This window comes from Rhinolophus sinicus, chromosome 16, assembly GCF_057876585.1.
Source record: "Rhinolophus sinicus isolate RSI-liver-muscle chromosome 16, RSI-T2T, whole genome shotgun sequence".
NCBI classification, from domain to species: domain Eukaryota; kingdom Metazoa; phylum Chordata; class Mammalia; order Chiroptera; family Rhinolophidae; genus Rhinolophus; species Rhinolophus sinicus.
In genome coordinates this window covers 47,204,257-47,221,955 of record NC_142516.1, presented here as the reverse complement: position 1 = coordinate 47,221,955, position 17,699 = coordinate 47,204,257, and the positions used below count along the sequence as shown (strand labels likewise).

General features: G+C 38.0%; 1 protein-coding gene across 7 annotated transcripts in view; it reads left to right on the top strand.

Moving 5' to 3' along the window:
- Positions 1-17,699, top strand: part of CFAP95 (cilia and flagella associated protein 95) — a 138,096-nt gene that overhangs the window by 61,443 nt on the left and 58,954 nt on the right. Inside the window, exon 6 of one of the 7 annotated variants that reach the window (XM_019730568.3) lies at positions 12,571-13,840. The exons of the other annotated variants lie outside the window; for them this stretch is intronic. Coding sequence (XP_019586127.3) covers positions 12,571-12,759 — 189 coding nt within the window. The 3' untranslated portion in view covers positions 12,760-13,840. Of the gene's footprint in view, positions 1-12,570; positions 13,841-17,699 lie in introns of those variants that run through there. 7 annotated transcript variants of the gene reach the window in all.

The following is a 17,699-nucleotide window of genomic DNA, read 5'->3' as shown; positions in this document are numbered from 1 at the left end:
GATACTATTCGATCTAATAATTCTTCTAAGAAATTTCCCCAAAGAAAAATAATTTAAACTAGGAAAAAAATTTATATCCAGAGATACTCATCACTGGATTATTTATAATGGTAAAACTTGGAAAGTACCTAATGTTTTCTGTTAGAAATAGTACTAATTAAATAATATGATGAGATTTACGCAACCTTTGTAGCGTCCATAGATAGTGTCTTAATAAATCTTCATTGAAGGCTAAGAAAAACATTAAGATATAAAATTGAATGCACATTTTATCTAAACTATATAAAAATGTAGAGAAAAACACTAAAGAAACAGTCAAAATGCTAGTAATGTTGGTCGTTGAATTGTGAAATTGTAGGTGATTTTCTTCATCGTTACATTTTTTAGCATGATCATTTATAATCAGAAAAACCACAAGGAAACAAATTATTATTTAAAAATGAATTCAGGCCCATTTCCTTATATAAATGGAATTTGGCTCCATCTCTAAACAAGAGGGAGTTGAAGATACATAATTAAAACCTCACAAAAATCTGAAGAACTAATGTCCCCCTACACAAGAAATGTGTAGAATGTGGGATGTGTCCTCAGAGTGCATAAATCTTTAGTCATTGTGTTGTGTATTTATCATTTTAATTTTTTCAGCATTGTTTCTACTATTTCTCCATTGCTTGTTTCCACATTAACAGCACAGCATGCCATGGCAGCAGTTGTTTGGCTTCATTTAGAGTTTTGTTCATTCACTTCTAACTTCCATACCAATGTAATTGATTTTGAGACATGTTCCTGGCAATTTTTTCTAGCACCCCCATTTAATGAATGCTTGCATAACACTGTTATAGGATACAAAATTATCTTAAATTATAAGTGGATAGCTAAATAACAGCAGAATAGTGCTGAAGTTATCATGCACATAAACAAGTGTATATACTTCATAACATACTAACAAATGAAGCAGAATATTTTTTTACTTGCTAGATACTTCACCACATGGCCTTAGTATAAATAGTTCACCATTCACTCAGTCCACCATCTTTGCAATTAAAGAATTCAGGATGAAATCTTAAAATATTTGGATTCATATTATTTCAAATTTTGTGCATTGAGACTTTATTAATTTTTGTATTATGGTCTCTTATATTTGCTTGATTCATATTTGCATAAAGTGGGACAGCATTATAGGATGATTAAAGGGAGTACAAGTTATCACACCATAGCTCTAGACATAAATAAGGAAATGTAGGGTATTAGGAAGATGTGAAATCATTTCCAAGGAGAGAAATGAAAGGTAATTGCATGCTACTTCTTCAGAACGCCACCTCCTACACTGGATGTGTATTATGGCTCATCTCAATTTCAGTGAAAGCTTTTAAAAGCTTCCCCATCTTTCTCTAAAAGAACCAAAATAGAGGAAAAGTTGAAGGTAGATTAGAGGACTTGTCCAAGGCTGGCTATTTGCAGTCTTTAGGACAGGGGACAAGTAAGCCAAGAATAATGGTGGAGAGTCCACTGAACACACTCAAGATGAGTAAGGAAAAGAATTAGTTCATGCAGGGACTAGCAAACTCCGGAAGTTGAAGGGTGAAGGAAATGAAAATGTTGAAATGAAAAGAAGAGAAACAAGCACAGTAGTAGTGAAGGAATGAGAGAGCTAGAAGAATCGGAGGTGATGAGTAAAGGGGATGTGCTGGAGTTCATGGGGACTTCAGAGGTAGAGCAATTGTGGGGAATGACAGAGCCCAGGATGTGGCCATCGGATGAGTTTCTACAATGGAATCAAAGCCATTGACTTGAGAAAGTGAGAAAATGGGAACACCAAGTGTTGGCTAGCTTCTAAATGTGGGCCTACAAGACAGCAGGAAAGAAGGGTGGGGCCAAAGACTGAGTCAGATGACCAAGACCTCACTGAACTTTGGGGAGCACTTTGGAGGTTAATGGCTCCTTCCAGCCATACAGCTGCTATTCGGGTACATCTGGTTGGTCAGCATCAAGTGTGAAGCACCATTTTGTCTTCCTAAATAGAGCTGCCTATTGACCTATCTTTGCAGGCATATGAGTTACCTTTAAATAAAAAAGTGTTGTATACCCTAGTTCATTTAGGGATAGAAAGCTGAGGAAGTTTTTAATAGAGAATTGTGTCTTAAAGTTGGCATGCATTCCAAATTGACCACATGAGGTCCATGCAGTATGTCACAGTAGGGAAGAAAAGAGGCTGCATCTGTTTAAGAAATAAAATTAAAAAAAAAAAAAAAAAAAAGAAATATTCCCCGTAACAGCAGGATCGGCCTGTCCTACCACCGGGCCTTTATGTTACTGGTATTACTATAGCGTTGTTAAAATACTGATATTTCTGTACTATTAGAAATTAGCTGTGGCCTTGAATCCCTCAGAACCCTGCCACCTGAGCAGCTCCAGCCCCTTCCGTGGACTTGCTGGACTCAGGGCTGCATGATGACTTCCTGCCTTCATGGGCTCCTTTTTCCACTAAAAACAAACAACTATACATGTTATAATTGCATTGGCATTATATAATCCAAGTTGGATTATGTTTGCTTTTTGGATTGAAAAACTTATTAAAGAAGTATCCTTTTAGAGTATACTTCTCATTGGCATTTGGTAAAGATTACCCATGTTTCCTCCCTCCTTTTGTCCTGTCTCCTTGGCTCTTTTTGACTATGTTATTGTATTTCATGGTCATGTTATGTGATCCTGTTATTGTTAACACTCTTGAAAGTATTACCAATACACGAATAAGTGTTATTACAAAAAACTAAAGCATATAATACTCATTATTTTTTCTGTGAAGTACTTTTGAACCTCTGTACCCTATTTTAAGCAAAATGTCCCATTTCTCTTACTAACTGAAATAAATGAGTTTTAGATTCTTCTGCAAATGAGGTAGTGGTATCGGGTGAAATTGGAGAAGGGGGGTCCTGTGGGCGTGCCTAGTACCTTTTGAATGTCAGTGTATTCCCAAATGCTGCTGCTAGTTAACCATGGAAATAACCTCCTATTACCTGAGTTCAGGGGGAGATGGTGGCCTACTTCATACCTGAAAGATCTCAGTGTGTGCTGTACTTATATGTGCTGACCTTGTGCATGTGCAAACAGGTATGATTCTGTAGCTGAGAGGCAAACAATTCTCCTTCTGAATTTCATGGCATTCTGCCAGCACTGAGGGACCGTATTTTCTAGGCTCAGCTGCAACCTCAGGATCTACTGGCAGTTGCTTATATAGTTACGCAGGCTTCCACAATTCCCCACTTAATTGGGTGCAATAGGATTTGCCTTATTGATTACCCTCAATAATGTGAGTGGACATTGTCCAATCAGTGGATGGTAGCCTTAAGAGGAAAAGCTTGAGGTTTCTTGGAGAAAAAGAAATTCTGCCTCAACACCTGTAATATAGAAATCCTGCCTGAGTTTCCAGCCTTCCATTCATGTGAACCAATTACGTAAAATCTCAGTTCAGTCTCTCTCTCTCTCTCTCCCGTTCACTGATATAAACAGAAGGATATTCGTGAGTCCTCTGACTCCCAAATTCTACTATTTGATTCTCTTTCATTTATCATGCCCCATCCTAAGTCACTTATTTGTGACCAAGTGATCTTTTTGGAAGGACTGTGGCAGACATTTAATTTTAGTCTACTTGAAAATTAGGGAATAAATATTATAACTTCTCATCTTGTGTATCACCAACTGAGAAATTGTGGGTCTCTATTCTTAGAAAACTCAGATTCCTAAGCATTTTTTAGTATTGTATCCTTTTTGTAGTAAGAACCCTCTTTTTTCTGAAATTATGCTTTCATCTTATATTGCCTTCTGAAGTTAAGTAACCATGATCTTTTTGTTTCTGGATTAAGTCATACAGCTCAGTTCTACTTCAGGGAATTTGGGATTATAGGAGATTTCATTCTTTTTGATTATCTTTAATTTCTACAATAAACATATTTGACTTTTGTAATGGATAAAAACAACAAACAATTTTTTTTAATTGAGAAACCTAAGCCTCAAATTTATACCTAACCACACCATTCCAAATATAAAACAGTAGCAAGTATGCTCATATAATATACACTGAAGAATAAGAAAAATAATATTTGTTTTTATATGATTAAAATTATAGGACCAATCAAAATTTGTGCATTAAAAAGAAAAAATTAGTCAATAGCTAAGGTTTAACGTTTTTGATGCTGGCCATTACTCAAGTTTGTGTGGTATTAAATCAGTTTATTTTGTGAAATGTTTGTTCATGTAAATCCACCCATTTTTCTTTGTGATGAAACCTTACCATGTTGACTGGACTCATTAACGATACAAATGTTTCATTTATACCCATAACCTAAACTTCCTTGCACTTCCCATGACTATTTTTCTTTAGTTGCATACCTGTACTTGTTATAAGCACTCTTCCTTTGTAAAATAGTATCAACTAAAAAGGGATAGTAAATGTTTCTTAAATTTGTAACAGAATTACATCTAATTAGTTATATATTTATTATAGCTATCTATGCCAATTACTCATATGTTTGTAATGCAATCATCAGGAGAAAAAATATCCAATAAAAATGAAATCATTTTTAAATAGTGAAGGAAATGAATGAAGGGATCTGTCTGAGATGCCTATCTCCTGCCGTCCCCAGGGTTGATACAGTAGATTTGGCTGTAGGGGAATTGTTCTTTTCCTCCCACATCACTCTGCATGTGTGCTTAGAAGACAACCTTATTAAGGGAAGACAGGTCTTCAGTCAAGTGCATATAAGTGCTGAAGACTTTTATGCATGATGTGTACTGAAAATAATGAAACAAAATATCACAGCAATCCACTTTTATGTTGACTTTCATTCCATCCAATGTGACATTCACATTAATAAGCTTGCTGCCTAAAATACCTTTTTAAGAGTAAATGAAGTACCGCAAATGAGCATACTTCTAGAGGCAAACTAGGGTAGAATGGTCTTTGCTGTATGAATGCCAGGTGGCTAATAGCTCTCTGTAATGGTGGACACAAGGTTAGTTCACAGTGACTGATTTGGCCAGGAAACATAACCCATTATGTAGTTTTATAGATGGTCTGGATGAAGGAATTGAATGATGCTGTCAGGTTATCTTAAAACATTAAATTAGGCAGAGTTACCGATGTTCCAGAAGGCAGGCCTAAAACTGAAAACGACCTTGAAACAGAAAACTATCAAAAATAACAATAAAAGGTCCTAAAGAAAAGGGATGAAACCAAATAAGAATAATGACGGAACAGTCTCTTGGAAGATTGGGAAAAACTGGGTGAGGATTGGGTCTATGGTTGACTAAAAAATACCAGTGTCATTTTTATTCTGTAAAATGTTTCGGGAGATAATGGTGCTTAGAGTAAGAATATAACACCCAAGAGCTGATGGGGATGGAGAGGAGGGGTTGGGGATCTAAGAGTAGGACACCATCACTTAAAGACACACGGATAGATTTTACTGCTGTAAGTGGTAAAACCTGATTCTGTTTGTCCTTCCTAATGAAGGAAGATCAGTTGGGGGCCCTGTTCACCAAGAGGACCCTCCTGTAACATCCTAACTTACCTTTCTATGATAAGTTAAAGAAGAAAAAAGAGAAGAAAAGGAAAAAGAAAGCTCTTAAAGACGATCCCGCCCTGTAATGATTCTCTTGCTGCATCTTTAGGGCTCCTGCTTCGGCAGAGCCTGTTGCCCTCAATGCTCCTTTACCTGACACTTTATTTTTCCATCTTCTATCAGGATGTTTCATTTGACTTTTTCAACCCTTCCTTGAGACAGCACATTCAATGATGAAGAGAGATTGATTCTTACTGTTGGTTGTGTTTGGTCAGGTCTTGCCCTCTATGGTGCTTCTCTGGAAGTGAGTATCTGTTGGCTACCAAGCATTCTTTGACCTCCCTCTCCCTTCAGAATCTATGACATGCACCACTCTCTGAGTATCTTTCCTTCTTTGCCCTTTATTGTTTCTTTATGGATCCAGCCATATGTGTCCCCAGGATTTCGGCCCCAGAACCCTACTTCTCTCGTTATACACAATCTCAGAGAATTCATCCATTCCCATGGCTCCCCAGCCATCATTTTTTGGGGGGAACATGTTTTTATCTAATTTCAAACTTACAGGAAAGTTGCAAGAATAGCACAAGGAGCTCCCACATAATCTTTACCCTGAGTCACCAATTGTTTACCTTTTGAGAGTAGGAGACATTGTACCCCTTGACCTCTAAATAGTTCAATATATATTTCCTAAGAACGAGGACTCATGTATAGCCATGGTAAAGTTTTCAACCTCAGGAAAATTGAAGCAATATAACTACATAATCCGCAGTCCATATTCAAATATAATTCATGGCTCCAATAATGTTCTTTGTAGCTATTTTTCCCAGCCAATGATTAGTGCTGTGCTTAGCACACTGAGCTCTCTCCAGGTCATCTGTCCCATAGCACCACCTTCTTTTTTCTTTTTTCTTTTTTAAATTTATTTTTTAAATTTATTGGGGTGACAATTGTTAGTAAAATTACATAGATTTCAGGTGTACAATTCTGTATTACATCATCTATAAATCCTACTGTGTGTTCACCACCCAGAGTCAGTTCTCCTTCCATCACCATATATTCGATCCCCCTTACCCTCATTTCCCACCCCCCACCCCCCACCCCCCTTACCCTCTGGCAACCACTAAACTATTGTCTGTGTCTATGAGTTTCTGTTTCTCATTTGTTTGTCTTGTTCTTTTGTTGTTTTTGGTTTATATACCACATATCAGTGAAATCACATGGTTCTCTGCTTTTTCTGTCTGACTTATTTCGCTCAGCATTACACTCTCAAGATCCATCCATGTTGTTACAAATGTTCCTATATCATCTTTTCTTACCGCCGAATAGTATTCCATTGTGTATATATACCACAACTTCTTTATCCATTCATCTATCGAAGGACATTTTGGTTGTTTCCATGTCTTGGCCACCGTTCATCTAATGTGTCATTTAGGGCTGCTATTTCGTTATTTATTTTCTGTTTGGATGATCTATCCGTAGCTGTCAATGATGTATTTAAGTCCCCTAGTATAATTGTGTTTTGGTCAATTTCTCCCTTTAGTTCTGTTAGTAGTTGCTTGGTGTATTTCGGTGCTCCCTGATTGGGGGCATAAATATTGATGACTGTTATGCCTTCTTGTTGTATAGTCCCCTTCACCATTATGAAATGTCCATTTTTGTCTCTTGTTCTCTTTTTCACCCTGAAGTCTGTTTCATCTGATATCATTATGGCTACACCTGATTTTCTCTGGGTACCATTTGCTTGGAGTGTCAATTTCCACCCTTTCACTTTGAGTCTATGCTTGTCCTTGTAGCTGAGATGTGTCTCTTGGAGACAGCATATGGTTGGGTTTAGTTTTTTGATCCAATCTGCTACTCTGTGCCTTTTTGTTGGTGAGTTCAGTCCATTTACATTTAGGGTGATTATTGATATGTGAGGATTTCCTGTCATTCTATCTTTAGTTTTCTGGTAAGGCTGTGTCTCCATTGTTTCTTTGCCTTTTTGTTGTTGTCTATTATTTCTGTGTGGTGGTATTCTATGATGTTTCCCTCTGTTTCTTCTTTTATTTCAGTACATATTTCAGTTCTGGATTTATTTTGAGTGGTTACCCTTAAGTTTATGTAAAAGAAAGTTTGATATTTAGAGTATTCCATTTTCTTCAGCACGCTTACTTTCTCCATTCCCATATTCCGGTTCAGGCCTTTACTCTCCCCCTTTTTGAGTTTTGGTTGCCACAAATTGTCCCTGTTGATGGTGGTCCTCTTCGTCTTACCTGTCTGCTGTGCAGAGAGTCCTTTGTGGAGTTTTTGTTGTTCGATTCGTTGTAAATTCCAGGGGAGCTTTACAGAGGCTCGCCTCACGCCGCCATTTTTCCAGCACCACCTTCTAAACAAGCATTTTGTACCGATGTTATCGCTAATGGAAAATGTCTAAAATGTGACTCATCATTTCCTCCTAAAACAAGTTCTCCCCGATCTCTGTGTCTTTTTTATTTTTTTTCGTGGTGTGAGAACTCTCCTAGCCATCCAGGTTTGAAGCTATGGAACATCTTTGGTTCTTTATCCCAGTTAGCCAGGTAAGTCCTCTAAGTTCTTCCTGTGAAATGTCTCTCTGGTGTGGCTCTGCATAAGCCATTGAGTGCTGAGGCCCACCCATTCCACACCTCAGACAGATCCTTTCACTTACCCTCATCTACCTGAAGGGCTCAGAAAAAGTTTGCAGAGATTGTCCTATCTTAAGTTAACTTTGTCAGAACTCAGGCCGTGTGTAACACCAGAATAATGGACAGCAAAAGCAACAGTAATATGTGGTAATTCAAAAATATTTTTCTATACATGATTTCTAAACACTTCTTCCCACCTCCACTCAACTGATGTTGAACAAACATTTAATTATTATGTCAGAGTGTTGAAACTATAGCAATAGTCTACAACTCACACATGCAGAAGAAATGTGTCTGGTAACTGGCCTTCTTTCTGAGCCCACCACCAGAGGGAAAACGCTAACTTTTCTATCCATTTAAAGCGTAGTCCGATTCCATAAATTAAATAGTTCTGATAAGAAGTGTTAATCTCTCTTGAAAGAACTCACTTTCTCAGAGATCCTTTCCCCTCCTGTTTGCAGGGTAGAGCTAATACAGCAGAATTGAGGCTGCTGTCTGTTAAAAAGCCTGCTTGCAAGGTTGGCCCGGGGTGGGCATCTGGAAACTTGCCTTTCAGGATAAGATTCCCTAGTAAGAATCGTTCATTGTGCCCAAACTGTGCAAACAATATGGTTTATGCTGAACGCCTGCTTTTCTTCTGGAAGTCTAGAATTTTGGTATGTTGAAGGCAGTGGGTGCCTGTATGACTGCCCCCCCCCCCCCCCCCGAAAAACCTGACCACCATGTTTCTAATGAGCATCTCCAGTAGAGAACATTTCACAACTCATTACTGAGGGCATTGTGTGCGTCCTGTGTGACTCCCTGCGGGAGGACTCTTGGAAGTTTGCACCTGGTTTCTTCTGAACTTCAGCCCATGTGCCTTTTTTCCCTTTGCTGATTTTGCTGTGTATCCATTTGCTGTAATAAATCATAACCATGAGTACAAATATATGTTGAGTCTTTTGAGTCCTCCTAGCAAGTCACTGAACCTAGGAGTGGCCTGGGGAACCCCAGCACACCCTACTTTTCTCCCTGTGGCAGATTGTTATTGTCCCCAAATGGGTGCAACATCTACTGCCACCCCACATGCTCTTACAGTGTGATTTTGACAGAGAGGCAGTATCTGTGTTACCTCCCCTAGAATCTGGCAAACTATGACTATGGTGGAAGTGATGCTATGTGACTTCTGAGTCAGGTGATAAAAAGCAATATGGCTTGCTCCTGGTTCTCTTTGTGCCATCCTTATTCTCAAAACCCAGTTACCATGCCATGAGGAAGCCCAGACAGGCAGGTGGAGAGAACCTGTGTAGGTATTCCGGTCAGCAGCCACCACCGAGGTCCCGCAGACAGCTGTGTCAGCTACCAGTCACGGAACCACGTGACAGGTTCCGGCCCCAGCCCTCGAGTCACCCCGGCTTTCCCTTCTTCCTAGATGAGGCTCTCAACATTGAGGAGCAAAGAGATGCTGTCTTTGATGTACCCTTTCCAAATTCCTGACCCAAAGAATCTGGAAGTGGCTATTGTTTTACACTGCTATGGATTGGTAATAGTAACATGCAGCAATAGTAACTGCAACACTCCCTAAGAGGCATCCAGGTAAATGGAGAGAGGGGTACGACTTAACATCTTGCTGCCAGAAGGGAAGAATAGGGTGTGTGTGTGTGTGTGTGTGTGTGTGTGTGTGTGTGTGTGTGTGATTTTTGCCTGCTCTTGTCTCCAGGATGATATCCCTAGTCTACCTGGTTGCTCTTTTCCTTGCTGGACATTGCTAACTCTCAATCTTTTTCTATTTCTCTCTGGGCTTGGTTGGAGCCCTCATGGCATATTTGGGATGACTCAGCCTCATTTCCACTCTTGTAGATATTGTTGGCCCGACAGAAACCTTCTGTGACTCCCATTCAGTCCCAGATCTGATGTTCAGCTCTACAGCTGAGAGCTGAATCCCCTCTGCAGACTTGCAGCTATTCGGATCTTGTTTATGCCACAAGATACCAAAAGTGGCTCAGATGACTCTCAGAGCCTCCCTCTACCTGACCATGCTGCTCTACCGGCTTAGTTAGGTATGTGCCGCAGGCAAATGCAAGGGCAGCCTGAAAGGTGGTCTGTTTCAAGCATTCTCATGAGGACTGGGGGCCAGGAGACCACTCCCATGCCTTTCTGCCATTATTCTTGTTTATCTAATGCACTTCTTTCTGCCCAGGTCAAAGGGATTCTGCTTGATTAAAGTCTAGGGATGGGTAAATTGGGAAACACATTGGTTGTTCCTGCTGTCCTGCTTTCCTTTCCCCTTATTTTCTTCTTCCTAACAATTCTCCAGACAGACTCTTCCTTTTCTTCCTACTCTTCATTTCAACTCTCGTTTAAGCCTTATTGGCAAAGGATGTTTTTCTATACATTTGGAGAACTCGATGGTCTGCTTCTTCCAAGTTTGGTTATTGATATTCTAAAGTCCTCAAGACTGTGAGTTGGATTGCAAGGTGTGTGTGTGTGTGTGTGTGTGTGTGTGTGTGTGTGTGTATAAGTATATCTGGGTGCCCCATGATCCAGTCAAGCTGACACAAAAAATTAGCCATCACACCCATCAATTGTCACTCCTCCTTCCTCTCCGTACCCCCATCCCCTAAAAAGCTGCTTTTTGTCTCTGTGGACTTGCCTGTTTTGGACATTTCATATAAGGAATGATACAATGTATGGCATTTTGGTTTAGCTTCTTTCACTTAGCATAATATTTTCAAGGTCCATCTGTGCTATAGCACCTATCAGTATTTTATTCCTTTTATTGTCCAATAATATTTCATTGTGTGGATAGACCACATTTTGTTTACCCATCCATTAGCTGATGACATTTGAGTTGTTGAGATCCAATGCTAATCACAATTCCCGAATTCAATCCTTTCCACTTTCAGTCTTTAGTACCTCCTACTGCCAGAGTCCTTTTCCTAAAACATCACATCTAATCTTGTCACTCACCTCATTAAAATGAATTGTCCTCTCTGCCTAGGAAATGCTAAATGAACACAATGACCTTGCATTAGAAGCTCTCTTCAGTTTGACTGCAGCTGGGGTAGGAATGAGCAGATCCTGCCTCCCTCTGAGAAGGCAGTTTGGGCCAGTGATGCTCAGATCTCATTTAAAACGCCTCTGTCTGACCACAAACAAACAAATAAACAAACAAACCCCACAGAAATAGACCCCAATGACAAAAAGCAAAAGTCCAAACTATACAGAAAGTGACATGGATATTATGTAACTTTAGGATTTTATTGTTTATATTTCTTTTCATCTCTTAATTATTAAGAATTTCATGTGGGGCCTGGAGGGTTAATGGGTCTTACAGTTAGTTGGTTAGTTTGAAGTCCTGGCTGAGTCACTTAATATTGGTAGTCTTTAAATTCTCTCCTTCTGTGATTTTAAGCAAATCATCGTTTCTTATATGTTAAGTAGGAGTAGTAATTCCTACTTCAGAGCCCTGTTATGGATTTAAAGGCATAAGCACTCACCAACCATGCCGAACTCATAATAGGCTCTTAGTGAATAAATAGACACAATAATGATTGTTACGGTTGAACATATGGTTAAAATTTTCAATTATTTTCAATAAAATTATTTCTAAGATTAAACTACGTTTTGGTGTTCTTTCATTGTTTTATAGCTTTTGGTGACTTAATTTCAATATTGTCATATTGCTTTAAAATTAGTACCAATTTAAGGCAGATATTAGATAATCAGCTCAAGAGCTTTATGTTCCTTGTCCCCATTACCCTTAATGTAATCTGAAAGAATCAATATTTCCTTTGGGAAATGGTCAATGATAGTGTCTTGTTTTATTACAATAGAAGCTTTTATGATATGCTCTAAGGATAAATACCTTCAACGTTATACTGGGTAATGGTGAGGTAAATTTCTTACAGGAATGAAACTTTGAGCGTGGCATTTACTGGAAAGTGTGACTTGATAGCAATTATCTTATATATAACCCAAGATATTATTCTTTGGAATGTTTATAACATATTTATTTTAAAGTGTTCAATGGCAGGGAAATTGTAATTGTTTGTGTCTTATGTAGATGGTTATAAAATTTAAATTGTTCTTTATGTTGTATATTTATGGTTTAGAACAATTTTAAATGTGTAATAATTTATCTTTTTAGTTTTATAAATAAGACAACCATGAACTAGTTTCTTCTTTCAGAGTTATAAGTACTTATAAATCTAATAGCCATTTTCTTCATTGAGGCATTTGTAATTTTGAGAGGTTAAATTAATCAATTGTTTGAAAATTAGCGTTTGATCATAAGATTAACCATTGAAGATCAACTTTTAGAAATCACCCCTTTTTACATATTTTAGTCACTGAATATCATTTTTCTTTCTTCCCTCCTCCCATAGGGTTATCCTTGTCAAGATGATTATTCAATAGTCCACAGAAAATGTCGTTCTCAGTTCACAGATCTAAATGGTTCCAAGAGATTTGGCATCAACACTTGGCATGACGAGAGTGGGATTTATGCTAATTCCTATGTAAAACAAAAACTCTGCCCATTAACTGTTGGTCCTATTGTTCCACTTTTAAAATAATATATGAAGTCAGATCCTCTAACTAATGAAAGAATAAGGGATTTAACAGTTGATGATTTTCTATCCTAATAAATGCAATGGAAATATTACTATAGTAGGTTTCTTTAAAACCAAATTTTATATTCTAGACCACTGTGTATATCCTTCCTTTTGTAAGCTAGTCAGGTATTTTCCAAAGTTTAGTGTGTGCACCAGTGAGGGTATACAACACAATTGTAGAAAGTACTTGGTGGAATTTATTTTATTTTATTTACGGATGGTATTTATTTGAATTTTTATTAGAAAAAATGCATAAAGCTAGCATAATCTTATGATTGCATAGGGTATGGCTAATTTTAAAAAGGGAACTAACTAAATTCCACTTTTAAGTGAAAGGTGGCTTTCAGATTTGACATGAAACTCTAATGGTGGAAGTTTGGGTAACACTGGCGCTATAATAATGTTGAATGTTTACGTGTGTGTGTGTATGGGTGTGTGTGAGTGTGTGTGTGTGTGTGTGTGTGAGTTGGGGGAGTGTCTATTTATAGATTTTGATTTATCTATGGTGGCTAGCTGCACTGTGGATTATCTATTCAGCATAGTGCTTTTCCTTATTGAAGTTAACACTTTTTGAGTATATGGGATAGCAGAGATGCAGACAATCTTAGTGAAACTTTAGGGGTTTGATGGAAAAATCCAATCATCTAGTATTAGATTTAGAAATCCTAGCAGTTATTTTGACTCACTCTCCGGTTTTACAGGTGAGCCGAGACCTACAGAAGTTTAAGTAGGTTGCCCAGGGTTACATAAATAAATTCTAGTGACCTTTGAGGTGCAGTGGAACTCTTATTTCTTCTAAGAATGGGTTTAATTATTTGGTCAGCCTAGGCTAAGTTTATTCTCATTATATTTCTTTAAAAAATAAATTCATAAAATAGCATTTCATGATAAATGTTAACTTAGATTGCCTCCAACTCTTGACTAGCAAAATATAACAAAAACTATAAACCTTGTAAGTGGAGAAATGATAATTAATAAAGAAAATGTGGATATTCCAGGTAAGCATTCACCAGCAAAGTTTTACTGTAATTTCTTGCTACTTTAAACTGTGTCTATAAATACACATAAATATATATGTACATATACATTATGTATACATAAATATGTATATTATATATGTATATATGATGTTAATTATATATATATACATATATGTGTGTGTGTGTGTATATATATATATATATATACACACACATACATATATATATAAAATGCTGGAGGTGCCAAAAAATGTATACAAGTGGACACTTCGGTCAACGTTGCTTAAGCGGTAGTTCATCATAATCAGAAGTGTCTGGGAAGCCGGAAGAGTGCAGAGAAAATATAACACTACAGTGTGAGAGAGAATAAAAGGCTGCAGTTGAGCACCTCTTATAATTGTGAAAGTCAAACATGACTTGTATTCATCTTTTGTTATTGGTATATATTGAGTATTACAATTTTAATATAGTTTTCCTTTCTTAAAATGTGTATACATTTTTTGGCACCCTGTGTGTGTGTGTGTGTGTGTGTGTGTGTGTGTGTGTGTGTGTGTGTATAATGTTAATTCTTCATATATTACCTATTTTAGTGGATATGCATCCACCTAAGGTTACCTTCCCTTCCACAGACCACAATTTCAAGATTAATCATTCCTAAAACTCATTAACTTCCCTTCCACAGACTACCAATTCAGGTTTAATCACTCCTAACACTCATTAACATATCTAGAGTAGACAGATGTTTGAAGTTAAATCTGGATGTCAAGTTTCTTACCATTTGTTTTTTTGTGTGTGTGTGGTTTTTTTTGTAAGGAAAAAGTCTTAATGGATATCATTACCTTTGAAGAATGCCTGGTACCTATTCACCTATTTTAGCAGGAATTCTATATTGTCACAATAACTAACATCTTATTTTGCATAAATGACCTGGGTCTGCCACAAGGGGGTCAACTTAGAAATCAATTTTGGTTTGGTTAGAAGGAAAATGTAATGAGAGAGATTGTATTTAAACTAGTCAAGTAAAATGGTACATTGAAATGAAGATTTCAGCAGGGGTGTGCCTCGTTCCAAGTATTCAGTTGCCATCCATGAGTGAATAAGTGAATGTACTGGACCCAGTGAACACTACCGCATTATTCTAAAACCTAGATCTTTTAGATGTAAGTATTGTGTATTCATTTGGATTTCTTTACATAACTGCATCTCACCAGTATCAAAGACCATTCAAACAAGAAAAACTGGAACTCAGATTTGATCATTGCAGAATGTCTTTAGGAAGTGACCACACTGCCTCCTGATGGGTCCACACGTATACCTAGTAGGATTCCACCTGAGACACCAAAGCAGCACTATTTCTGTGTGTTTATAAAATTAACTTCTCTCTCCTTCTCTCTCTCTGTCTCTCTCTCTGTCTCTCTGTCTCTCTCTCTCTCTATATATATATATATATATACATATATGTATATGTATATGTATATGTATATGTATATGTATATGTATATGTATATATTCACATTTGTTTTGTATTTTCCTTCTGGCCTTTACGCATTGTTATGTCAGAACTGTTGGTGTGAGTCCACTGTGACAGAATGCAGACTGCTATAAGGAGAATGGGAGATTGGTTGGGCAGATCCTAAGCAGCAATATCACCATGGTGATTCTTTAGTTAAATTTGTCCCACAGATAAGTTTTATTTAGTCTCCACAGTGTGTTCTTTTTTCATTAATTAAAAAAAATCAAATCAAATTTTCTAAATGAGAGCATTTTTACTTAAAAATGTAGATTTCTGCGTGCTTGACAAATTGTCATATCTGGCAAAGCTAGGCCTCATTTTGATACAGCAACAATCATCAGGGGTATTATGGGAGGTCCTCTTTAGATGGGGTTAAGTTCATTATTTTGTTGCATTTCTCACCTGGAATACTTCATTCGTCTATGGAGGCATTATAACCCTTTACCTAAGGCGAAGTGGAACAAATATGAAATTATAGATTGTATGGTGGAAGGGAAGGAGTAGTAGAAAGGTGGCAAAATTGGCAACTTCTTGGTGACTGAGATTAGGATGGTAAAGGCAGAGGCTGTATCCTAATAGTAGGGACATAGCAAATCTGGTTGAGTTTGAGTACGAATCAAATCCCAGGCTTTGTAGTGTAGAAAATAGAAATAGGGAGTTGGCCAAGGGCTTCATGGAAACCTACTCCCACAATTACCTTTTCAACTCTGACACCCTCAATTTCTCACAGCATTGGCAGTCTTGACCCAAGACTCCTGCGAGCCACACACACACGGCCCTGGCTTCTTCAGTTGCTCCATAGCTGGCTTGTTGCCTTCCTTCTCCTACTTCTAATATCCAGGTATTGCACAGGCTTGGCCTTTCCCCGTTCTCTGTACAATACCTTGGGTTCAATGATCACCTTTATGTACAGCTGTGATTTCATTGTTTTATTTACCATGACATACACAAGAGAAAGTATTCACATGTATGACACAAAGCCTTGGATAGGCCCAGGGTGTAATGAGGTCCAAAAAAATTAGTTGGGAAATAAAACAATAGTTGGTGATGGTTAATTTTATATGTCTCTTTGATTGGGCCACTGTGCCCAGATATTTGGTCAAGCATTATTCTGGCTGTTTCCGTGAGGGTGTTTTTGGATGAGATTTACATTTCAATTAGTGGACTTCCAGTAAAGCAGATGGTTCTTCATAACATGGGTGGGCCTGGATAGAACAAAAATGCTGACTTCCTCCCGGCAACAGGGAATTTTCAGTAGGCTTTTTTCAGACTTCAACTGCAACACTGGCTCTTTCCAGGGTTTCCAGCCATATATATATATATGGAAGAGGGTGGGCATAACAGTCAGAAAAGAATTTAACAAAGGTGTGACATAGGAAAACTTTTCAGAATGCAGTTTAGTGAGCATATGATGCTATTATAGGTGTACATTAGTTCACATACTTTTGCCTGCCAGAAACAAAATGTTTAAACCAGTTTAAACAGTAAGTACATTTACAATCTCATGTAACAAGAAGTCCAGGCCCCCAGTGTGTTATGTCCGGCCTCGGCTTCTGCCCTCCTCAGATTGGCTGCATAGTGGGTGAAGTGGTTCCAGACCTCATGTTCAGACATGCAGATGTCCAGAGGAAAAAGAATGGTTGTCTCTTCTTGAATGTGTTTCTCTGGAGCTGGGAAACCTTTCCCAGAGGCCTCCTCCAGGCAGTCTTAGTGGCTACAATTGGAGCCCATGCATATTCCTAAAACAGTCTCTAGCAAAGGGCCTACCGTGATTGGCTTAGACAAACAGACTCTCCCTGGGGTTAGCTTCTTCTGGATTCTGCTGGGTGGTTACCTGAGGCAAAGCAGGGTCCTGTCAGGAAGAAAGAAAAGGGCAGATAGACGTTGGGTAGGAAGCCAAGAAAGTTCACCAAAGGGGTGACTTGGAAGTTGGCTGTCCTTTTTTCATGCAGTTAGATGCTGTCTTGGTTCTCTGCCAAACAAAACATTGGTTTCTTTACAAAAAAAAAAAAAAAAAATCAGCCCACATAGATCATATTGTTTTTGGAGAACTTAATTTCAGTTACTGGGGCATGAAGATGAGTTATATCACACAGCACATGACAGTTCACTTGAAAATCCCCATTAAATGTCTTTGCTCTCACATCTTTTCCTCCTCCCCCTGCTCTTGCATCTTTTCATTCACCCAAACCCTCATATTCCAATGCACATAGCTTCTCTCCCCTTCTCTCTTTCAGGAGTTGAACTCACACTCTTCTCTTTGTCTTTTGCTGGAAAGCTTTGCCTACTTACTCCTAATCTGAGGCCCTGGAAGTCCAGCCTCCATCTTCAGAGAATTATCAAAGTATCCATTCACTCACCAGTTTCTTCATATCATTATATAGAGAAAAATCTATGATACTCTATTT